At 44.7% G+C, this 25068-nt stretch overlaps 1 protein-coding gene across 1 annotated transcript in view; it reads right to left on the bottom strand.

The window, feature by feature from the left end:
- The window catches only part of KCNK13 (potassium two pore domain channel subfamily K member 13), a 153799-nt gene extending 132416 nt beyond the window's left edge, over positions 1 to 21383 (bottom strand). The window contains exon 1 of the mRNA XM_032784425.2: positions 20241 to 21383. Within this exon, the coding sequence (XP_032640316.1) occupies positions 20241 to 20577 (337 nt within the window). The 5' untranslated portion in view covers positions 20578 to 21383. The remainder of the gene's footprint in view (positions 1 to 20240) is intronic.
- Between the last annotated feature and the right edge of the window lie 3685 nt (positions 21384 to 25068).

The raw sequence follows: 25068 nt of genomic DNA, 5'->3' as shown, positions 1-25068 counted from the left end.
ATTTGTAAATCAACCTACCACAATGGAGTTCTGATCTTTTTTGAGGCCTCTAGGTACTACAGTAATACAAATAAATAATAGTGGTAATCCAAGTGACTCCATGGTATCTAAGTGACAAAAAAAGTTTCTGTCACCCCATTCTCAGTGAAGTCTGTTATTTCTTACAACTTCACTTACAAAACATGATCCAGGAGATGTACTAGCACACCTCTACCCTGATATAACGTGACCCGATATAACACGGTAAAACAGCACTCCGGGGGGTGGGGCTGCGAGCTCTGGCGGATCAAAGCAAGTCGATATAATGCGGTTTCACTTATAACACGGTAAGATTTTTTGCTCCCAAGGACAGCATTATATCGGGGTAGAGGTGTATATGTAATACTATCATAAAGCTTTAAAACCAAACATGTGTCAAACTAGGAACCTCCAGCAAAATGCTCAGCTCCTCAAAGAAGCATGTTATTCAAGGTAAACTTCCTTTTATTATATATAGTAGCTTTCTGATGACTCTTTTTCCACCTGGTTTTCACTCTCCAGCAGCATCTGAGATATTATTGCTATATCTCCTTTCACTGCCCTAATTATATGCTTCTCAGTGTATGATCAATTCTATTTTACTTGAGATGTATACTTAACAAGATAGTATAATCACATGTGTCATATTCTGCTTCATCCTGACAATAAAATGTCTTTGTACTATACTGTACAGTATTTAAAACAAAAGAAAAAAGCCATGGAGTTCCCAGGGTAATTTGGACCAATCCTCAGTCTCCATGCTAAATCAACAAATAAAAATTAACGGAAAACAAAATGCTACCACTATGAGTGTCCAAAGTTTGTCCTACATTGATGCACGGTAATGAACATATAACACTTGTATAGCCCTTTTCATCCACAGATTTCAAAGTGCTTTACACAAAGTGAATATTAACGTCATTTTGCTGATGGGGAAAAATGGCACAAAAAGGCTGAGGTCAAAATTTCCAGTAGTAGCTTCTAATTTTGGTTGTGTCTTTCTGGGTGCCCATCTGCAAATACCTCGTGCCCAAATTTCACCAGGACAGATCTTTGAAAACCAGACCCTCGGTGTCTGAGTTTGGGCACCAACAAATGAAGGCATACCATTTTTGGAAAATTGTTGCCTAAGTAATCTGCCCAAGGACACAGAGAAAGTCAGTGGTAGAGCTTGGAAGAGAACTCAGATTTCCTGATGTCTGGTCCACTGCTCTACTCACCAGATGACCCTTTTCTCTTTGAGAAAAGAGGTTGGATCGCAACACATTTTTTCATTGGAGGGTTGTTGAACCTTGCTTCCATTAGGGTCTGCCAGGGCCTATGAGTTGCTGTCTGGGAAAGCTACAATAATTTTCATGCAAACCAGTAGTTCTGTGTAAGTTTATGTTTTAATGTGTGTTATTGTGTCTAGATAATGATATGGCTAATTTCTATAGGAAATAATAGCGAGTAAATCATTCCAGCATGTATTGTATTACTGCAGGAAAACCAATATCTTCATACGAATGGCAAATCCAACATACAGTACAGCCTGAAGGTCCTAACTAAGTGAAATGCCACATAGAATATGAGAGTGATCATGGCAAATCTTCCACTCTTTCCTTCCAGGAATCCTCATAATTTTGTCTTTTCTGCTTGGGATGACATGCTCCCAGCTCCAGGTAGAAAGGCTAGTGAGGGTCCCTGCACTCAGGCAGCACTAATTAGATACTGCTGCAGAACATGCTTCATGTGGAGAACGGGAGCTTAAAAGGGTGAAACAAGCGATAGAAAGGGGAGGAAGTTTGTCTAAGAGCACAGAGGCTGCTAGGGATAGCTAGTGAACTCAGTAAGCCAAGCCCAAGGCAATGGCTAGCCTTTCCCCCTACCCTCCTCTTTGGCTAGGGCCAAACACCGACACTGACACTGTGAGTCTGATACCAGCACAAAGTCCAAGAGGGCTGCTTCTTGCCAGCAACCTGTGACAGGACCTAGGGAGTACCTCCAGAGACTATAGGCAAGTGAACTGTAATTGGATTCTGAAAAGATCCTGGGAATAAGCAGAATTCTTGCCTGGATCATTGAGATTGTCCAGGAGTTGGGCTTCTGTAGAGGACTTAGGGGCAACAGACTCAAAAAGACTACGGCTGAGCCCAGGCTAAGGGCTGGCCAACTACAGCTGGTGGAGAATGCAGGCAGAAAGCCCAGACAGAAACCAGGCTCTGCACTAGCATCTTTGAGAGGGGGCTTCAGCTTAGATGGATGCTGAGCGCTGGTGCAGGGGGATGGTGGAGTGGCAACAGCAGCAGGCAACCAGCAACTTTAATTCCAGAAGCAGATGTTGAAGCAGAGGATGGCCCAGCAGCAGGTCCAAGCAGTGCAGCAGCAGCTGCTGAAGGATCTTGTGCCCTAGCAGCAAGAACTCCAGAGGGACTTTCTGCTACTGTTAAAACCGCCTGCCCCTGCACAGGAAGGCCCCTCAGGGCCCAGTCCACAACAGGGAGCTCTGCCACTGGAGCTGGTGAAGTTAATTAAGATGGGCCCTTACAACAATCTGGAGACGTTCCTCATCCCTTTGAGAGCATAGCGCTGGCCTCTCAATGGCTTCCGGAGCATTGTGCAATAGTATTAGCTCCACAACTGATAGGACAGGCACACTTGGCTTACCACAACCTTGATCCAGGGCAGGCTAGAGCAGGGGGTCCCAAACTTTTTGCCAGCATGACCCCATTTTAATGAAGTATTTCCTGCTAGGATGCCAGACAGCCTAGAAGATGCCATTTTGAAGAGCAAAATAATGTCCTCCGCATATTAGGGATCGCCATGACCCCTTCTGCAAATGGGGTCGCGACCCACAGTTTGGAAAACACTGGGATAGAGACTACAGTTGGGTGAAGACTCCTGTTTTACATTACCTGGATATTAGCAAAGAGACACATTGGCAGCACTTTAGAGCCAACCTGGACCCCAAGGGGGCATATCTTTGGGTGGTGGTGCAATGATAAAAAGAGCATTCCAGGTGGTGGCTTCACCCAGAGGAGCACTTTGGGGCCCAAGTTGCAGACTTGGTCCTAATGGAGCAGTTTGTATCCATTCTTCAAGAAAGAGGCCAAGAGTGGGTGCTCCAGCAATGACCCGAATCATTGTTGGACATGGTGCATGAAGAAGTTTCCCTCAACCATTGTTTGCTGGAGATGGAATCTGCATGGCCACTGCCCATCACCACCAAAGACCACCAGCAGAGCCGACTGCCCACTAGCAGATGTGAAACCCCAGGCACAACAGAAAATGTGTGCAAACTCTACTCAGCAACCTGAGCTACCCACATGGAGAGGGGAAGACTGTGGTGAGACACAGTGTTGAGCTTGGATGAAGTATCACCTAGATACCAATAGGATACAAATAACCAAGCTGAAGCCTTTGACCTCAGATACAGGTCCCACTCATAATTGAAACCCGCTCCACACCAGGAAGGAGCTCAAGGGGTAAAGATTGCTAATCTGCTAGTCCTGTGGGTAACAGGGGCACATTAGGAATGGATGGATGCCTATGGATGAAATGTGAATATGCACAGGATTGGGTGGCAGAATAAAGGAACCACAGGAGGACTCTCGGCAAGTTGATGGTCCTGGTATGGGTACAAGAGAAGGAGGTACTGGGGCTTGTAGACTTGGTGTGTAGCCAGTGATGCAAGCCACCCTAGCGAGTGAGACAATCAACCTGGAGGGGACAATTTACCTGCAGTGTATATATGGAGATGTAAAGCCCTGTCCCAGTAGAGGACTAGTCAATAAATTATCATGCCCTGTGATAAGAGATTAAGAGACCAACTGTGTAAATTTTCTCAAGCCAGGAAAGAACTGGGAGGATTCTGATAAATCCCTGGCTGAGGAGCCCTGAGCCAGGCCCCAAAATAGCTGTTTGCCCACAACCTGGCCCTGTACCATTCAGTGAGGCCTTTCACCAGATCAAAAGTTCCAATTCTTGCAAATACAAATGCTGCAGCCAGAATTGTCTCTTTGTCCTGGGCATTTGTGAAGATTACAAGGCTTTACTCCCTTCAGTAATACATCCCTTCAGTGGATGCACTGGCTAGTACACACAAGGTACTCCATTGTACCCAAACTCAGCTGGGCAAGAATTTTGTTTCCCTTAAGTGCCATGAGAAATGCCTCTTCTCAAGAGTGCTGAAGACTTGGAGATTTTTGCTAGGACAGGCTGTTCAGAGGTGCCCCTTCACTCACTCCATAAACCCTGCTTCATAATTGTTTTCTGGATTCAAACAAAATATAAAACTGTGTGTGGTCATTACAGATCCCTTTATGGCTTAATAAGTGAGATTTAACCGCAGTGTCCTCACCAAATTCCATTACATTCTGCCAAATGCCTGATTCTGCTATCCACAGCATTATGGGGCACATCAAATAAGTGTTAATAATGGATAACCAAGGGAATTTCAGTGTAATGAACAGGTAGTTTCTGATAATTCAAGTTCAGATAGTCAAGGACGTTCTGTAATATATTTTACCTTTTCACGAGTGCCTTCTATTCAAGGATCTCAAAGTACAGGATAAATATTAAGGCTTACCATGCTCCTATCAGGCATAAATAGATATTACTTCACCAACCAATGAAATTCAGACACCTCAAGGGTGGAACTTGGCAGGTGTATAACAGTGCACAGCTACACTCAACACAACAGTTTAGGTCAGGAAGTGAATAAGAATATCGTATCTAATTGAAACTGTAGAAGTAATTTATCTGTCTATCCCGTGTAGGCACCTCTCACCTCATACCTAAGCTCCTGAGGGCCCAGTTTGGCCTCCTGTAATTATGCTGAAAAGTATCAGGATGGCAGTTTCTGAGACCCTGACTAGGAATGCCAACTTCTTGTATGGAGCCACTCTTACCTCAAATGCAAGAACCCCTGTAAGGATGCAGACTGCTGACAGTTCTCATTAAATTCAATTAGGATGTAAGAGGGTTTGGAGTGTCTTTTTGGGATATGAGGAATCAGAGGCTGGACAGCGGAAGTCCTGCAGCAAAGCCCTAGAACAGGGGTGGGCAAACATTTTGGCCTGAGGGCCACATCTAGGTGGGAAAAGAACATACAGGGCCATGAATGTAGGGCTGGGGCAGGGGGTTGGGGTGTGGGAGGGGTGTGGAGTGTGTGTGGGGGCTCAGGGCAGGGGGTTGGGGTGCAGGAGGGTGCGGGAGTAGGCTCAGGGTAGGGCACTGGGGTGCAACAGGGGCTCAGGGCAGAGGGTTGTGGTGCAGGAGAGGTCTCAGGGCAGGGGATTGAGGTGTGGCAGGGGGCTCAGGGCAGGGAATTTGGGTGCAGCAGGGAGCTGGAGTGTGGGGTGCAGGAGGGGTTGGTGTGCAGGCTCCGGCCTGGCGCCACTTACCTGGAGCAGCTCCAGGGTGGCAGCGGCACACAGCTGGGCTAAGACAGGCTCCCTGCCTGCCCTGGCCCCGCACTGCTCCCAGAAGCAGCCAGCACCACGTCCCTGTGGCCCCTAGGAAAGGGTGGGGGCAGAAGGCTCCGTGCGCTGCCCTTGCCTGCGGGTACCTCCCTTGAAGCTTCCATTGGCTGCAGTTCCCTGTTCCTGGCCAATGGGAGCTGTGGGGAGCAATGCCTGCAGGCAAGGGCAGCGCATGGAGCCCTCTGCCCCCACCCCAGGGGCTGCAGAGTCATGGTGCCGGCCACTTCTGGGAGTGGCACAGGGCTGACAATCTCACAGGCTAGATCCAGCCTGCGGATTTTGGTTTGCCCACCCTTGCCCTAGAAGCAGCCAAGCTTGGGCAGAAAACTTAGACTGAGGTTATGGGTTTTTTTGAGTTATCAATAAAACCAAACCCTAGGAAGGGAGTAAGTTTGTACTATGCATATATGCAGGAACTTCACCTGCTCACATACCTATTCATAAGAGCAACCCATAGAAGGAAGAGAGAGAGACAATTGTTTTCCTTAGCTGTTAGGCAATAGGACCCAGGTCCTCAAAGATACTTTGGCACCTAACTCTCATTGATTTCACTGGAAGTTTGGAGTTTAAATACCTGTGAAGATCTGGGCTTACACAGATAGAACTGTTGGCTAGGATTCTATTGCCTGCAGCTTATCTCATTTAGTAGAGTTGTAATAGGCATTTTAGCACCCTGGGTGAGCAAGGATATTTGTGACCCCTACCTTTTTTTTTTTTTTAGATTATATGAGTTAGGATACTACAGAGTAATGATAATGCATTTATTTTTGTGTACACTATATAGACAATAAAAGATACTGTATGATTCTATTAGGTGCCACATTAATTTTCACACAATCCTTTAACATCCCTATAGTATCTTCCTATATAAACTTTAAGAAAACTCATTGATAGGTCTGGAAAAAAACAGGGACTGAAAATAATCATAACATAAATATGGATACTGCAATGACTTAACGGCATGAAACAAATTCAGAAAGACATAAATTGCATTTCTGATTATTAAAAAAGTTAGACTGTGGCTAGAATAAACAACCACCTCTCTCAATGACACATTGAAGAATAAAAGGGACTCAAGAGTAAAAAAAGAATGAATTTACTGTGAAGGTGGATTATCTAGAAATTGAATTATCAACATAGCATCTGACTCTGCATAAGCAGAAGCCACTCTGGCTCTCTTTTATTTGAGGGAGACACCATTTTTGGGAGGGGAGGAAAAGGTTGTAAGATATCTGTTTTTTTTACCTTTTGCATTGTGATTTTATTTTTCTAAGAAGAGTATTGATTATTGTTTGCTTCCTAGTACAATATTATAGTTGACTTATACCTGATCATTTCTCCTGCTAAATCCTGCCAAGCAAATTGTGATTATGTTCCTTTTAATTATAGCAGTATGGCTTGTTTGTGTATGGCCAGTGCGGGAAGTATCATTCAGTTGGGGAAGCTATGTTGTCACAGCTGATAAGAGGCACGACGCATCCTGCATCCTGGCAGGGGGTTTGACTAGATGACCCTTGCAGTCCCTTCTAACCCTACAGTTCTATGACATTTGACGTCTGGCCAGGTGAGGCCTCTCACACCTATGTGTGGAGACAGAAGAAAGTATACGGCAATGATGATTGCGAAATCATATTATGCTGTGCTTCAGTGTGAGGCAGTGCCAATACTATGGTTATAGTGGCTAGATGGGCATATCACCAAAATGATGGTCCCGGTCTCATAGAGAAGGGTGTCAGGAACAGACTGGCTGGGTCACAGCCCAGAATGCTACAAGCACAGGTCACAGTGGACATGCTTCTTTGCCGGTGCATATCTCACCAGCAGCCCTAAACCAGATCTGCAGATTTACCTAATGGTCTCTTCACCTGTACAGTGAATGGGCTTTATTTTTACCTGTCTGGGCACAATTTAAAATTGTCCCTAGCCCCAGATTAGAGGCCTTTTAAAAGAAAAGCCAAGGTGTATTCAGCATCCTGGGCTAGTCTGCCCTGAAGGTGTCAATTTCCTGATGTGTGATTGCAGCTGTTGTTTTCCCTAACTGTAAATCACAACCAGCTCAGGGCTTCTTCATTTTTCTTGTCTGAATGCTTCCTCCTAAGTGTGGAAGCCCTTGTGCCCCCAACTCTATTTTTGCAAACAAGGCAGGTGGCTCATCCCATTGGGGTAACTTTTACCCCCTTGGCCCCTCCCTGTGCCTATGCCCCTAATTCCCACGCTGTGCGGGATCTTTATCATAGATGAAACTGGAAAGACCCTCCTGCGCTAACTCATTTCGTACTTACATTATATTATGTGTGTGGCTTCGCTTGAACATTCTTGCCTTGCTCTGTTTCTAACACAGCCCTGTTGCCACTGCAGTTTTATGACACATCATTTGTTCCTCTCTACGTTTGTCACAGTGGAGCTTTGATTTAGGCAGAAATGCCCTGTGACATAAAAGCATTTCAGCAAGAGAATGCAGTGAACTCTCTGACAGGCAGCTTAAGCAAATAAGCCCCTCAAAGTTTGAGAGCTGTCTGCCATTTGCCTCACAGACATAATCCTTACTGCCTGGGGTATGCTGAAATTGGTGCCACCAAGCAAGGAGGCACGTGATAGCCCTGGGGCTGTCAGAAACAAAATGTCACAGTAAGGATGCAGCCAGTGTATACTTTGCTTTTGCTGTAGACCCAAGCAGGTATAAGGATGAAGCACAGGTAGGACAAAGTCAAGCCAAGGCCATGGCAGTACCAGCAGTGATGACAAAAGAGGAGATCGTCCATGGAACAATGCAGAAAATGGCACTTTAAAGAGGCTTCTGATCCCTTGGTAAAAGTGACAGTCTATACTATCGGGGCAAGTCAACCTAAGTTATGCTACTTCAGTTATGTGAATAACGTAACTGAAGTCGACATAGCTTAGATCAACTTACCATAGTGTCTACCCTCTGTTGGGTCAATGGGAGATCCTCTCACACTGACTTCCCTTCCTCTTCTTGGGGAAGTGGAGTACTGGAGTCGACCAGAGAGCACTCTGAGATCAATTTAGCGGGTATTCACCAGACCCATTAAATCAACACTGTTGCATCGATCGCAGCACTGTCAATCTACCAGTAAGTGTAGACATGGCCTAAGAGAGAGAAAAGGGTGGAGGGTTGCTCAGGGGACTGGCATTGGGTTACAGACCTTCTTTGCTTCAATTCTGGTCCAGGCTGGTAGCGGTTGAGAGATAATCATGTTGATGGTTATTTGGTGGCCTCTGGGACATAAATTGGTGATGTCAGTCCAGTTGCTAGACAAATGTCCACATCCCATTTGGTACATTTGGCAGCAGTCTCAGCAGAGAGGCCAAGTATGGCTGTGGAAAGTGAATTACCTTCAGTCCCAGAAGCGATCCCCCACAAAATAGGGCTAAGGCACACAGGTAGGAAACCATTTCACTGTCTGTGCTCTGCAAATACAGAACTTAAATCTCCAGGGCTGTTAGTTCAGCAGCATTAAATTCACTTTTAAAAAACATAATTAATAAAAGACATAGGCAGGACATTGTACTTTACTGACACACAAGCAAGTACTTTGTGATTTTTAATTCTAACAGTGTTTGAAAAAGAACAGAAAGAGGATGTTTTCTTCTTTTTCACTCTGCCAATTGATGCACATCATGCCACCCTTCTTGACTTTCCCTACCTCTAATTCCAGCCTCTTTGTTTAACATCTACTTTCTCTTATTGGCATTATCCAGGCCCTGCCATTCCTATCTCTTATTTGGGGGGTGGGGTTCTTTAAGACATCTGCTGAAGAAGGTGTTTTCTTAATTAACATCCTCTTTGTGGTTCTATAAATGTAATTGCTGCATTTCTTGAACAAGCTGTACTGTTCTACTAACTACATTAAGGCCATCATGTTCATGTCTATCCGTAAGTAGGTTTCTACTTAGTGTAATAGTTTTGAGCTTTCTTGGTTCTTATGTTCGTGAAAGGTTCTCCCGACAGAATGTTTCATTGTAAATTTCAGCTCCTTAATATTGTTCACTTACCCAAAGACATTTCTTAGACTCCACCCTTTTCACATATACATACCCATTGTTTCTCAACTGACTATAGTGTCTGATGCATGCAATGTTAATTGCTCCTACAATGTTTCTGATGTCTCTTCTCTGCTATTTCTATTTGTCAGGATTCTTCTATTTTCTGCAGAAAAAGTGATATCTCTGAACATCTCCAGAATGGCAAAAATTAATAATTTGAAAAGTGTGCCAAGGGACAGGTACTATGCACAGTACGTTCAATATCCTGAACAAGTGGAGTAGGTCGGACAAATCACAGAGTGCATTCTATGGGAGATTCAAAACAAATAAAAGGAATGGCTGCCTGGGGAATTATAGACAAGTCAGCCTAACTTCGAAACCTGGAAAGATACTAGAACAAACTATTAAGCAATCAATTTGTAAGCACCCAGAGGATACCAGGGTTATAAGGAATAGCCACCATGAATTAGTCAAGAGCAAATAATGCCAAATCAACTGAATTTCCTTCTTCAGCAGGGTTACTAGCTTAGTGAACAGGTGGGAAGCAGTAGATATGATATATCTCAATTTTAGTAAGACTTTTGACATTTGACATTTTCAAACTAGAGAAATGCTGTCTAGATGAAATTACTACAAGGTGGATGCACAACTGGTTGAGAGACCATACTCAAGAAATAGTTTTCAATGTTCACTGTTAAACTGGGAGGAAATATCTAGTAGGGTACCACGGGTCATTCCTGGGTCTGGTACTATTCAATATATTCATGAATTATTTGAATAATGGAGTGGATAGTATGCTTATAAAATTTGCAGATGACAGCAAACTTTGAGGGGTTGCTAGTACTTTGCAGGACAGGATTAGAATTCAAAATAATCTTGACAAGTGGAGAATTGGTCTGAAATAAGGTGAAATTCAATAAAAAAATGTGCAAAGTATATACTTAGGGAGGAAAAATAAAATGCATAACTATAAAATCGGCAATAACTGGATCACAAATTGAATATGAGTCAATAGTGTGATGCAGGTGCAAAAAAAGACTAATATCATTCTGGGGTGTTTTAACAGGAGTGTTGTATGTAAGATACAGGAGGTAACTGTTCTACTTTCTTGGCACCAGTGATGCCTCAGCAGGGGTACTGTGTCCCATTCGGGATGCCACACTTTAGCAAAAAGCTGTGGATAAATTGAAGAGAGTCCAGAGGAGCACAACAAAAATCATAAAAGGTTTAGAAAACTTGACTATGAGGAAAAGTTTAAAAAACTGGGTGTGTTTAGTCTTGAGAAAAGAAGACTAACGGGAGGCTTTATAACAGTTTTCAAATATGTTAAGGGCTGTTACAAAGAGGATGGCGATCAATTGTTCTCTGTGTCCACTGAAGGCAGGACAAGAAATAATGGGCTTAATCTTCAGCAAGGGAAATTTAGGTTAGATATTAGGAAACACTTTCTAACTATAAGGGTAGTTAAGCTCTGGAATAGGCATCCAGTTGAGGTTACGGAATCCCTGTCATTGGGCTTTTTAAGAACAGTCTGGACAAACAGCTGGATGGTCTAGGTTTATTTGGTCCTGCCTCAGAGTAGGGGGCTGGACTTGATGACTTCTTAAGGTCTCTTCCAGACCTACATCTCTCTGATTCTAAGGTAATGGCACATGATGACACATAGGGGATCTGTGGGCAGGGAACAACCTCAGCACTCCTCTTGTTCAGGCCAACATAAACTAGGAGACATCACAGAAACTGCAAGGAATCCACCTCCCCTAGAATTCCTTGAAGCTAAAGCTATACATCTGACACTTATGCTACAGAAAAATATCCGTTATAAGCCAAAGGTGATAGCCTTCATATGTTCTTTTGGGCCTCTATTGTCTAGAATGGGATGTCAACAACAGGCACTTTCTCATTATGGGCTGCACAAAGGAGCTGGGATTGCACTATGAGAATAATAAGCACTTTTATAGGGGACGAGGACCTCAAAGCACATTACACTCGTTAAATGAGCTTACTATCCCATGTGTCAGGAAAATACTACAGAGATGGATGAACTGAGACTGAGATGGATTAAGTGACTTGGCTAAACTTAGAGTCAGTGACAGAACTGGGAACAGATGCCAGGAGTCAGACTCCCAGTGTACTGCTCTAACCAGTATCCTGCTCTACTGTGTAGAGGTGCATCTTTCTTGACAGAACAAGAAGCAATGGTCTCAAGTTGCAGTGGGGGAGGTCTAGGTTGGATATTAGGAAACACTATTTCACTAGTAGGGTGGTGAAGCACTGGAATGGTTTACCTAGGGAGGTGATGGAATCTCCATCTTTAGAGGTTTTCAAGGCGTGGCTTGACAAAGCCCTGGCTGGGATGATTTAGTTGGTGTTGGTCCTGCTTGGAGCAGGGGACTGGATAACATGACCTCCTGAGGTCTCTTCCAACCTTAACATTCTATGATTCTATGAATGACTGAGAAAGAACATAGAGGACCTAACATTAGAAAAAAATCTAATAACTAAACAAAGCAATGAATGAGAAACCACCAGCTCCAGTGAGGTAAATCCATTGGCCTGTTGAGTTCTTTGCCTTCATGGTAAATTGGAGTCCAGTGGGGGATTGTCATAAGGCAGCCCCTCCTCGGAGCACTCTCCTGCAGCAGCCCATGGTACAACAAGTGTACTTGCCTCAGTTTCCCCTTTCTTTTGGCCATGAAAGGAACATTAGATGGGGTCCACAAAGGTACTTAGACACCTAAATCTCGGACTCCAATGCCTATGTTCTGGGTTTAGGTGCCTAAGGCCCAGTTTTAAGCTTCACTGTAATCCACAAAATTCCCACTCAAACCTGTAGTCAACCTAAACTCCCAGAGAGCCTAAATTTTCAGGGTAAAAATTCCCTAAATGCCTATAACTTCTGCCTTTGAGCATGCACACTGCTGCTTCCCTCTGGGCGTCTAGACGTCTATCTTCTGATGAAGCCCCTATCTCACAGGCAGAGCCTGATCCAGTAGACATGCTCAGAGGCCACATACCAGATTGAAAAACTGGCCACTATGGTAGGAGATGGTGGTGCTACCCACTTTATACCTTTTAGCACAGTGGGTAGATCACTCACTTGGGATATGGGAGATCCACGATCAATTACCCCCTTTTTGCCAGAGAGGGAGAAAGAATTTGAAACTGAGTCTCCCACCTCTCAGGCAAGCCCTTCAACCACTGGGCTAACAGTTATAAGGTGGGCACTATCACCACCACCTCCACCTCCTCCGGCTGTTTTGCATGAAGCAAGGCAGCACCTAACTCATTCTCCAAGAAACCCCTTACGTTCCTAAGCTGCCTGACTCCAGGTGGCTGGTTCCTGTTAGTGGTTCACTAAACAGAGCCAGGCATCTGTCTGCACCCTGACTTAGTGCCTGTCTCTGAGAAAGAGGCAAGGCTTAGCACACACCCTTCTTGTCAGCAGCTCCCGTTGGCCTGCGTAGGCAGCTCCCTGCCTAGCATGCTGACTTTTGTGGATCACATTCTAAGGCAACCATCTCTCCCCATTTATTGTGTAGGGAGCGTAGATGACTCACTCAGCTTTGTGGATCACAGTGATGTTCCTGTGATTTTCTAGGCACCTAAAAATTAAGCGCCATGATATGCAGCATTGTGACTCTGAGTCCCTTTATGGATCTGGGCCCTAGTCTCTCACAGTGTCCAATTCAAAAGCCCACCTCAAGGCATAATTTATTCTTGTACATGTCCACAGAATCCTTGTAATAAAACCAATCTCCTGAAATCCCCGAAGTAGATCGGGTTCCCAGCAGTTTTCCATGCCCCCTCCCAGGACAACATTTTCCATTCACCCTCTCAAGAGTCCATCTCCAGTCTGTTCCTCGACTCCTTCTGACCTTGTTCCAGGGCTCCACTCTCCAGACCATCTACCTTAGAGCTCCCAGATTTGCTTCTTTCCTGCAACTCTTCTCCAGGGGCCCCAAGTCAGGTCTCCCATGAGAGAACTCCCAGCAGTGTTCCATTCACCTAGGCCTCCCTGCCAGTGAGTCTTAACTCTGCCCAGGGAACATCCCTCCAAGACCAACCTCTTGTTCTGGGAACAGCTCCCCCAAGCCCTCTGCTTAGTTCTGCTGCAAAGGGCAGCTATCTTTCTGGGCATGAATCTGCCCTCGCTTATGAAGGTTTTTCACTGATGTAACTCCATTCAATAATTATTGTTGATTTTACCTGGGCATGAGTGAGAGGGGAAATGGGCCCTTTCTCTGGCATTAATCAGCACTTTCTCCTTGTTTCTTCGATAGAACCTGTTGCAGCATTGTTCCATATGGCTATTTTCCATCTCTATTTTGCTTGATACAGATTGCTCCCTTAGTGAACAATAATGTTTCCTTGTCAGTGGCACCCTCTGGCTGCCTTCTATAGGTGCTTTGGCTCCTTGCACTCCCTCCTGTGCAACAGGCTGATGTGATTGCCAGTGGCTCTCTTATTTGATTATGCAACACACCCTCCAGAGAAGGAAACATTACTCACAAGAGCTTTGGATCATGTATGTTGTTGCCAAATCTCTTTTCTACTCCTCTATTTGGGTTTCACATCCTCCACAACACAGTGTACTGCAGCTGCTTGCATACAGGAATGATGCAGAATTTCAATAATTTCTCAGGAAAGGATCCCTGGCTTTTCTGAATAAAATTACACAAGTCTTCCCCCATCGCCATCATACATAGTGCACACAGACATGGGAGGCTAGCTCTATGTCTGTTATGCCAGCTTGATAAGTTGCTTCCTTCTCTTCATCAAGATCATGACATTGGCTCTGATGAGCACATTTTAAATTAACAGAAATAAAGAAAACATGTTCCTTTGACTCTGTCAGACAACATTAGCCAGAGAGAGAGACCATATTTACATAAGATAAGGAGACACTGTCTAGATAAAAACAACATATAGTTAAAAAATAAAGGCTTGATCTAGTGCACATTGAATCAATATGAGTCCCTCTATTGGTTTCAGATGGCCATGGATGGGGCCCTAACAGTTGCTAAATGCATCACAAGAGCCCAAATCCTATGAGTTGCTGAGAGACCTGAACTTCCATTTACTTCAGTGGTAACTGAGGATTCTCAGTGCTTTTCAGAATCTGGCTCTAAATGATTAAACTGAAAAAATAATAAATTAATTTATTTTTCACTCATTGTGGCCTGTTTATTTTTACACTTGATTCAGCTTGGGCAGTGGAAGGAGATTGGTCAGTTTCACTTTCTAGTTCTCATTCCTGGGTTATGGACACAGTAGCTGAATGTTTTCATTAAAAAAGACTTCCTGCATTGTTTCCTATTAAAACTTTTCTAAGTATTGTGAGACTTTTCCTCTCATCTCTCAAAGCCAAAAATACCTGGCAGCGTATCTTTTCAGACACGGTACCTTGAGGCAGCTGACTTCATGGGCAGCATTATTTCAGCAATGCATAAGTCATATAGTGAAGTGTTTGGGTGTGCATCATTTAGGGGCGGGGAATTCACTTACTTGATGTTGCCCTAGTACTATAGCAAAGGAAGTTCGGCAGGACCAGCACAGAAAAGACTAAGAACAATATACCAATTGTAAGTTCACGCAAAAAATAAATCCACATTTTATTAGGGCTGTTTTCCTGCTAACTCAATAGCTTCCTACATGGGTACATAATACTGTGTGAAGAGGTGCTGTTAATAGGAATAGGTCATAAAGAAGTCTGTTCCTGAAAAACAACTTGCAAGCAGAAACAGCTGGTCTCCGTTTCTATTGAAGAGATCAAATTTTATGGGAATTTGGAAAGCTGTCCAACTAATTAGGAAAAGGAGTGAAGAAGATAGCCACAACAGAGACAAGCATTGCTAAGGAAGATGAATGGATAGCAAGAAAGGGTTCATTTCAAGTTGCCAGGTTTCTCCCATATAAGGAATGGTAACATGGAAGGATTGAGAAAACTTAAAAACAAACGCCATAACGACTTTTACAAACAGGTATCACAGTATTGTATTCTGCTGTAAGGACCCAATTCCACAAAGCACTTAAGCATATGTTTAAGTATGTTTTAAATCCCATTGATTCATGTTCAAAGAACATGAAACACCCAAATCTACATGCTATAAAATAACAGGGAACAAAAATAAATATGATGTCCATCTTACCCAAAGTTTATCTTAAGAGTTAATTAAGAGATTCAACTAACTTTAGAAAAGGCTTAGCACAACCCCTTGAAGGTCTCAAGCATTCATCACATAGCAGGACAGCTCAAGGCTACTGTATATGGAGAAAGAATTACAGAAGCGTTCCATGAAGAATTCCTCTATGTAATTAATCACTCCTCAATAAATGGATCACACTGAAAAAAAAGTGAAACCAATTTCATCTGGAGACCCCGTTAGAAAAATTTTGTGTTCCCATTTTTCACAAGTTAAATGAACACAAGACAGTGTTCATTTGTTGCATTTCTTATCTCACTAAAGCAAGTTCAATTTCTCTAGAGCTTTTGGCTGTCTGAGGCAATCCCAATCAAGCCTTCTTCCTGGCACCCCTAGACCCCTTAGGGATTTCTTTTCAGCACTTGAAAACATGAGAATGGTCATACTGGGTCAGACCAATGGTCCATCACATCCAGTAACCTGTATCTGAAAGTGGTCAGTGCCAGATGCTTCTGGCCATTGGTGCTTTAGGGACATCTAGAGCATGGGGTTAGGTCCCAGACCATCTTGCCTAATAGTCCTTAATGGACCTATCCTCCATGAACTTATCTAATTCTGTTTTGAACCCAGTTATACTTTTGACCTTCACAACATCCTGTGGCAATGAGTTCCACAGGTTGACTGTGCAGTGTCTGAAGAGGTACTTTCTTTTGTTTGTTTTAAACCTGCTGTCTATTAATTTCATCTGGTGACCCTTAGATCTTGTGTTATGTGAAGGAGTAAATAACACCTCCCTATTCACTTTTCCACATCATTCATGATTTTATAAACTTCTATCATATCCCCCCCTCAGTCATCTCTCTTCTAATCTGAACAGTCCCATTTTTTTAATCTCTCCTCATATGGAAGCTGTTCCATATCCCTAATCATTTTTTTGCCTTTCTCTGCACCTTTTCCAATTCTAATATAACTTTTTTGAGATGCAGTGACCAGAACTGCACGCGGTATTCAAGGTGTGGCAGTACCATAATGGCAGCATTATGATATCCTGTTTTATTATCTATCCCTTTCTTAATGATTCCAACATTCTGTTCGCTTTTTTGACTGCTTCTGCACATTGAGCAGATGTTTTCAGAGAACTATCCAGGATGACTCTAAGATCTCTTTCTTGAGTGGTAACAGCTAATTTAGACTCCATCACTTTGTGTGTATAGTTGGGATGATGTTTTCCAGTGTGCATTACTTTGCACTTATCAATATGATTTCATCTGCCATTTTGTTGCCCACTCTCCTGCTTTTATGAAATCCCTTTGAAACTCTTTGCAGTCAGCTTTGGGCTTAACTATCTTGAGTCATTTTGTACTGTCTGCAAATTTAGCCACCTCACTGTTCACCCCCTTTTCCAGATCATTTATAAATATGTTGAACAGCACAAACCTCAATACAGATCTTTGAGGGAACCTCGCTATTTACCTCTCTCCATTGTGAAAGCTGACTATTTATTCCTACTATTTGCTTCCTATCTTTTAATCAGTTACTGATCCATATGTGGATCTTCCCTCTTATTCCATGACTGCTCACTTTGCTTAACAGCCTTTGGTGAGGGTGCTTGTCAAAGGCTTTCTGAAAGTCCAAATACATTATATCCACTGGACCACCCTTGTCCACATGCTTGTTGACTCCTCAAAGAATTCTTGGAGATTGGTGAGGTATGATTTCCCTTTACAAAAGCCATATTGACTCTTTCCCAATATATTGTGTTTATCTATGTCTGATAATTCCATTCTTTACTAGTTTCAGTCAGTTTGCCTGGTACTGAAGCTAGGTTTACTTGTCTGTAATTGCCAGGATTGCCTCTGGAGCCTTTTTTAAAAATAGGCATTACATTAGCTATCCTTCAGTAACCTAGTACAGAGGCTGATTTAAGTGATATGTTACATACTACAGTTAGTGGTTCTGTAATTTCATATTTGAGTTCCTTCAGAATGCTTGGGTGAATACCGTCTGATCCTGGTAACTTATTCAGGTTTAATTTGTCAATTTGTTCCAAAAACCTCCTCTATTGCTGCCTTAATCTGGGACAGCTCCTCTAAAGGAATGATTTGGGTGTGGGGATCTCCCCTACATCCTCTGCAGTGAAGCCTGGTGAGAGAAATTAATTTAGCTTTCTCCACAATGGCCTTGTCTTCCTTGAGTGCTCCTTTAGCACTTTGATTGTCCAGTGGCCCCACTCACTGATTGGCAGGCTTCCAGCTTTTAATGTAGTTAAAAAAAAACTGTTGTTAATTTGTGTGTTCTTAGGTAGTAATTCTTCAAATTCTTTCCTGACCTGCCTTATCATACTTTTACAATTGATTTGCCAGAGTTTATGCTCTTTTCTACTTTTCTCACTAGAATCTCACTTCTAATCTTTAAAGGATGCCTTTTTGCTTCTAACCACCTCTTTTACTCTGTTTTTAGCCATGGTGACATATTTTGGTCTGCTTACTGTTTTGTTTTGTTTTTCATTTGGCGGTATACATTTACATTGACCCTCTATTATGGTGTTTTTAAATAGTCTCCATGGCATATGCAGGCATTTCACTCTTGTAATTGTTCCTTTTAACTTCTGTTTAACTAGCTTCCCCATTTTTATGTTGTCCTCTTTTTTAAGTTAAATGCTACTGTGGTGAGTTTCTTTGGCATTTCCCCCCCTACAAGGATGTTAAATTTAATTACATTATGGTTGCTGATAATGAGTGGCTCAGCTATATTCACCTCTCGGACCAGATACAGGGCATCACTTCGGACTAAATCAAGACTTGCCTCTCCCCTTGTGGATTCCAGAACAAGTTGCCCCAAGATGCAATCATTAATGGTGATAAGAAATTTTACCTCTGCATACTGTCCTGAGGTGACATTTACCCAGTCAATATGGAGATAGTTGAAATCCCCCATTATTATTGTGTTTTCTGCTTTTGCAACCTCTCTAATTTCCCTGCACATTTCACTGTCACCACCCTGGTAAGAAAGTCGATAGTATATTCTTACTGCTATACTCTTATTATTCAAGCATTATTCTATCCCTAGAGCTTTTATGGTATAGTTTGATTCATTTAAGATTTTTATTGTATTTGACTTTATGCTTTCTGTCACACAGAAAGCCACTCCCCTACAGCACAACCTACTCTGTCATTCCTATATATATTGTATCCTGGTGTTAGAGTGACTAGAGAGCAAGTGTGAAAAATCAGGACTCGGGGGAGGGGGTGGGGTAATATATAAGAAAAAGACCCAAATATTGGGATTGTCCCTATAAAATTGGGACATCTGGTCATCCTACCTGGTGTTACCGTGTCACATTGATTATCCTCATTCTACCAAGTTTCCGCAATGCCTGTTATATAAATATCCTTATTTAATGCCAGACATTCTATTTCACCCATGTTCGTATTTAAACTTCTAGCATTTGTATATAAGCACTTGCACATTTTGTCAACATTCAGCTGCTTGCCTTCATGTGTTAGAGGGACAGTAAGTTTACATATAAGTCCAACACCATCAGCCCCCCTCTGATTTCTGTTCAGTAGTCATACTGAACAGACTTTTCTTACAGGCTTTTCTTCTGCTTCTCCAACCCTGAAAAGTCTAGGGACAAAACAAGATGTACAGAACACACTGACTTGTTGATCCTCTTAGAGAAAGCAAAGGATTTGCATGATTTAAGAGTCAACATTTGTAAAGCCAATTACATATACTATATTCTACAATTAATGGGATACTGTAAAGTGTGTTATATTGGATATGTTATACAGGAGGTAAGACTAGATGATCACAATGGTCCCTCCTGGCGTTAAAAAAACATCAAACGAAACCTCAATTTAGGTTTTGTTATAACAAGATTTTTACAAAACCTAAAAATCAAGAAACATCAGTGAAGACAAAGCTTTTGGCTTAGATGTAAATGTTCCTCTACAGATTTGTCATTACAGAATTGCGTGACCTCAAATGAAACTAAGTTGACTACTTTCACTGCCCCAGTTGAGTAAAATGCCAAAAACCAAGAAGTCAGCATGAATGATGAAAAGTCAATGACATTGTAAAGCCTGCTTCCCATTCAAAGGTGTGAGGTGCCTGATGTAAAACAAAAAGCAAATATCCCTATGTGTATTGACAAATGTGATTTTTCACTTGACAGTGTCCCTGAATGAATGAGAAGAAAGGTGTGATCATTTGTTCTGTACTACAGTGAAATGCGTTTTAAGCCACCACACCAGGCAATTGGGATGTTTAAGGGGATTTAAAAAAGGAAGAGAGGACTTGTACTCAATATGTTTGGGGACATTTTCTCATGTCTCCTCAACAAGGAAATTGCATAATTAGGGTTTCAGTCTGTATGACTGGGGCCCCCTTTCCTCTGGTTTGCTGTGTAATCTTGTGGAAGTGGGATAAAGCAGACTTTTCAGGGGAATAAGGTAGAGGTAGATGAGATCATCCTTTTTGCTGCTCCTGGGGACTGAATCACCCCCTGATGCCTACATTAGTTATCCCCCTCCCCTTCCACTGTCATGGGTCACACTAGTAGGGATTCATTGTGATCGCCAGGGACATTCTTGCCCCTTAGACTTACCTATTGTTGAAACCACAGTCCCCACAAAATAAAAGGCCCCGGTAAAATCCCACCGGGGTCTGATGTCATCGACCCGGATCCCGGCTACGCTGGCCTCTTGGTACTCCCGGAGGAAGTCTTGCAGCTCTGCCCGGCTTAGGTTGTGCCTCTGGCTGAAGTTCACGAACCTCTCCTCCCACCTCTCCTTGGCTTCCCTCTCGGTGGGCAGCTCGATGGCCGAGAACACGGCGGCCCCGCACAGCATGTACAGGATGATGAGCGCGGCCAGCAGCAAGAAGCGGGCGTTATCCTCGTTCAGGTGACCCAGGCTGGAGCAGCAGCAGCCGCGCCACGCCATTCTTCGCCCCGGGGGACCAGGCCGAGGGGGCTGCTGGAGCCCGGCACAACGTTTGCTCCCGACCGCAGCTCCCCCAAACTCCGACAAGCGTAGCTGCGTCCTGGATTATACTCCCGGGGCCAGGGGTGCCAGGGGCCGTGAGCAGCGCGATCCATGGCCACCCCGCATCTCTGCCGGCGGATCTGGGCGGCCTCTCCAGGGCACTTGGATGACAGAGGCGTGCAGCGCTTCGTGAATCTTTACCCCCACTTTCCCGCCCTTCCGTCGGCTCTGGGAACTGGAGCTCATTCTCGGGCGCTCCGGGCCATTTCTCAAGACTCCCACTTGGGTCTGCTGGCTCAGAAAGTGACTTTCCGTCCTCGGGCAAACAACCTGTGCTCCGGGGCGCCCGACACAGCCTGCTCTGCTCTGCTCTTCTCGTCAAGTTTTGGATCCTTTCCTTCCTCCGCCCCACACGCCTCCACTTAGTTAAGGGACCCCAACAACGCAACTTCAGCTTGCCACGAGGGATGAGAGTGACCGAACTCCATGAGAAGCGGCTGCCTCCCGAGCGCTCAGGTGCACACGTGCGACTTCATCTCTCCATGCCCCCAAAGCGAGACCTCCTTCCTTTCCTTCACACAGGTCAGAGCCATCCTGTCCCTGACCTTTCCCGGCATGTCTGCGCCTTCAGAGCGGCCGCGGGAACTTCCCGAGCATGCAGCCGCGCAGGAGTCCCCCCTCGACGTTAAAATGCAGTGGAAAGATCAGAGCAGCCCGCTCCATGCTCACCAAACCGTCCCCAGCGCCTCAATCCTTGCACAGTGCAAATCCTTGCATAGTGCACATCACGGTCAGCGTGAACAGTGGGGAAAGAGCCCAGCAGAGCCTGTGACTCTCAGGACGGGACTTGCGCCGAAGAAAGTGGAGTGGAACCTAGAATTATCAATTCGGATCAGATAGAATACTGAAGCTGGAGACCTGGGGTATCTCCCTGCCCAGGGAAAGTCCCCATCGGCTTTCGCTCCCTATCAACGCCGGGTTTGTAAACTTCCTCAGCTCAAATCAAACCCGGCGCCCCGCGGGAGCGTGAAGCCCAGACAGAGCCTGGCATCTGCTGGCTAACACGGCTCGGTAGTAACCGATCGCTAACGCGGAGCGACGCCTCGCACGGACCACGCGGAGTCAAGCTAGAGCTCGCTAGCCCGAGGGGTGAACATCCCAGGTCCGAGCTGATCCCTGGGCAGTGCCCCTCGGGAGCTCCATCTGCTGGGGGGGGGCTAATCCTCCCCCGCTTTAGGAGGTCAGCCCTGCAGTGGGGGGCGGTGCTGACAGTCCTCTCCGGAGGGTAGCTCGTGTCACACCGGGACCAGCCTGCTCCTGTGTCAGCCGCAGAAGCAGAGGATGCGGCTCCGACTGTCCCTCGGTCTCCCTTGCCGGCCGGCGGCCGCTCTTTTCTCCTCCGGGAGTCACGGCCCCGCCCCCCTGCCCGGGAGCCAGGGCAGGCAGCCCCTTTTGCGCGCGGCGCCCGCCCGGGCAGCAGCCGGGTCAGCGTCTGGGGGAGCCTGGCTGCGCGCTGCTTTGCTCGGTCTCCGTCTTGGTGCCCCCCGCTCTTCGCCAAGTGCAGCCGGCTACAGCGGCGCCTCCACCAGCCGCCGCCTTCCTCCACCAGCGCGCCTGGCAGCCCCCACCCCAGGCGGCACACAGCGCTGCAACAGGCGGAGAGCAGCAACTGCCGATCCCGCGCTCCCCCGCCTCTGTGGGTCGGGCAGCGCCAGGGGGGCTGGAGCGGGAAGACCCCTCGGGAGGAAGCAGGAGCAGCCCCCCGAGGCCGAAGACAGGGGATGGATGAGCTGTCCCAGGCACTGCCAGGGCGCCTGTCTCCACAGTGTCTGGGCGCCACGTGCGAGTGTCCGCGGGCAGCAGCTCCGCTCCTATAAGGGAGGCGGCGCGCGCTTTTCTGTGCGCACTGTGCGGAGCGCGGTGTTTGGCCGGCGCAGTGGCTCAGGCAGCTCTTGTGCGGCTCAATGGGCGGTCTGTGCGGTGCTGGATGCGGCGGGGGAAGGGAGGCGTGAAAACCTCTGTGGTCTGAGCGCGCTCTGCCCGGGGGCGCATCAGGCCTTGGCCTGGGGAGCAGCGCAGCCAGGGAAAGGGGCGGATCCTTCCCTAATAACCGGCCTTTTTACACCTGGCGTCCAGAAGTGGCAGGCAAAAGAAGCCTGTGGCTGCAGAGGCCCGTAGGTTAGGTGTGTCTTGCTTCTCCTGGAATGCGGGGGTGGCCAGCCTATAATGGCTAGGTAGAGGGCTGGCTCAGGCTGTGCATGCAACAACTTTTAATTATTCGGGACCATGACCCTGTGCACTTATGGTCAGAGTTACAATTTGATCTGTGGTTCTTCTGTTCCCTCCTATTGTTTGTCATGCTCATCTCTTGCTTCTTGTCTTAAATTATGTCCTGATCCTGGAAACAGGTAACCACAGGTGCCTAACTTTAGTTGCACCAGTAGTACCACTGATGTCCATGGATTGCTGAGGTGAGTAATAATACCTAGCTCTTGAAGTTTGTTCTTCAGGAGATCTCAAGGTGTGAAGTTATGCACGTACATATGTGTTTTCAGTATAAATCTCTTTGATGTCATTCTTTAAGGGCATATTGTGTGTTTGTACAGCACCAAGGGAGCCTGTGCCTGATTAGACACACGATATAATACAAATATACAACTAACAGTGACGTTACTCCATTGTGCCAGAAAAGGGCACCTCTTTCAGGTCTAACTACAGTAGAACCTCAGAATTAGGAAAACTTCTGGTATTGAGATTGTTTGTAACTCTGAAATGTTCTGAACTCTGAACAAAACATTATAGTCATTCTTTCAAAGGTTTACAACTGAACATTGACTTAATGCAGCTTTGAAACTTTACTTTGCAGAAGAAAAATGCTGCTTTCCCTTTTTTTTAGTAGTTTACATTTGAGATAGTTCTGTACTGTACTTGCTTTCTTTTTCCTCTTTCTTTTCTTTTCTTTTTTTTTGTCTCTGCTGCTGCCTAATTGTGTACTTCTTGTTCCAAATGAGATATGTGGTTGACTGGTCAGTTCATAGGTGTTTGTAACTCTGTGGTTCTACTGTACAACTTGTTGTTCTTTTCTCAACAACTTATTAAATCCTCCACTATCCAGCAACGAAAAATTGAGGGTCTGTGTGTGAGATGCAGTTCTGCAACTTCAACATAGTTTAAAGATGTAACATGTTGAAAAGCTCTCTATCAGAATAACTTTTGGAAAGATAATTGTGAAGGAAAAGATAAAAACAAAGAGCTAAACCAAGCAATATCCAGCAATTATTATAGTGATGAATTATAATATAAAATGGTGAAAACATTAGAATTTGGATGCATAATAGACATTATTAACTCGGAGAAAGAGAGATGGCTTTTCCTTTTCAGTGAAGGAGGAATAACAGGTTTTTATTAAAATAGCAGCTCAGTGACATATTACTACAATGCTTACATACTGTATTTTATAATGTATTATTCATATTGCACTAAAAGTGTTCTAAGAACATAAGAATGGCCATACTGGGTCAGATCAAAGGTCCGTCTAGCCCAGTATCTTGTCTTCCGACAGTGGCCAGTGCCAGATGCCTCAGAGGGAATGAACAGGTAATCAAGTGATCCATTCCTTGTCTCCCATTCCCAGCCTCTGGCAAACACATGCCAGGGACACCATCCCTGCTTATCCTGGCTAATAGCCATGGATGGACCTATCCTCCATGAATTTATCTAGTTCTTTTTTGAACCCTGTTATAGTCTAGGCCTTCACAACATCCTCTGGCAAGGAGTTCCACAGGTTGACTGTGCATTGTGTGAAAAAATACTTCCTTTTGTTTGTTTTAAACCTGCTGCCTATTAATTTCATTTGGTGACCCTTAGTTCTTATGTTATGAGAACAGGTAAATAACACTTCCTTATTTACTCTCTCCACACCAGTCATGATTTTATACACTTTAATCGTATCCCCCCTTAGTCGTCTCTTTTCCAGGATGAAAAGTCCCTGTCTTATTAATCTCTCCTCATACAGAAGCTATTCTATACCCCTAATAATTTTTGTTGCCCTTTTCTGAACCTTTTCCAATTCCAATATATCTTTTTTGAGATGGGGCAACTACATCTGCATGCAGTATTCAAGATGTGGACGTACCATGGATTTATATAGAAGCAATGTAATATTTTCTGTCTTATTATCTATCCTTTTCTTAATGATTCCCAACATTCTGTTCACTTTTTTTGACTGCCACTACACACTGAGTGGATGTTTTCAGAGAACTATCCACAATGACTCCAAGATCAGTGGTACCTGAGGACAGAACAAGGAGTAATGGTCTCAAGTTGCAGTGGTGGAGGATAGGTTGGATATTAAGAAAAACTTTTTCACTCAGAGAGCGGTGAAGCACTGGAATGGGTTACTGAGGGAGCAAGGGAGGTGATGGAATCTCCTTCCTTAGAGGTTTTTAA

This window comes from Chelonoidis abingdonii, chromosome 4 (assembly GCF_003597395.2).
Source record: "Chelonoidis abingdonii isolate Lonesome George chromosome 4, CheloAbing_2.0, whole genome shotgun sequence".
Lineage (NCBI taxonomy): Eukaryota > Metazoa > Chordata > Testudines > Testudinidae > Chelonoidis > Chelonoidis abingdonii.
This window is presented reverse-complemented; position numbering and strand designations above follow the sequence as displayed.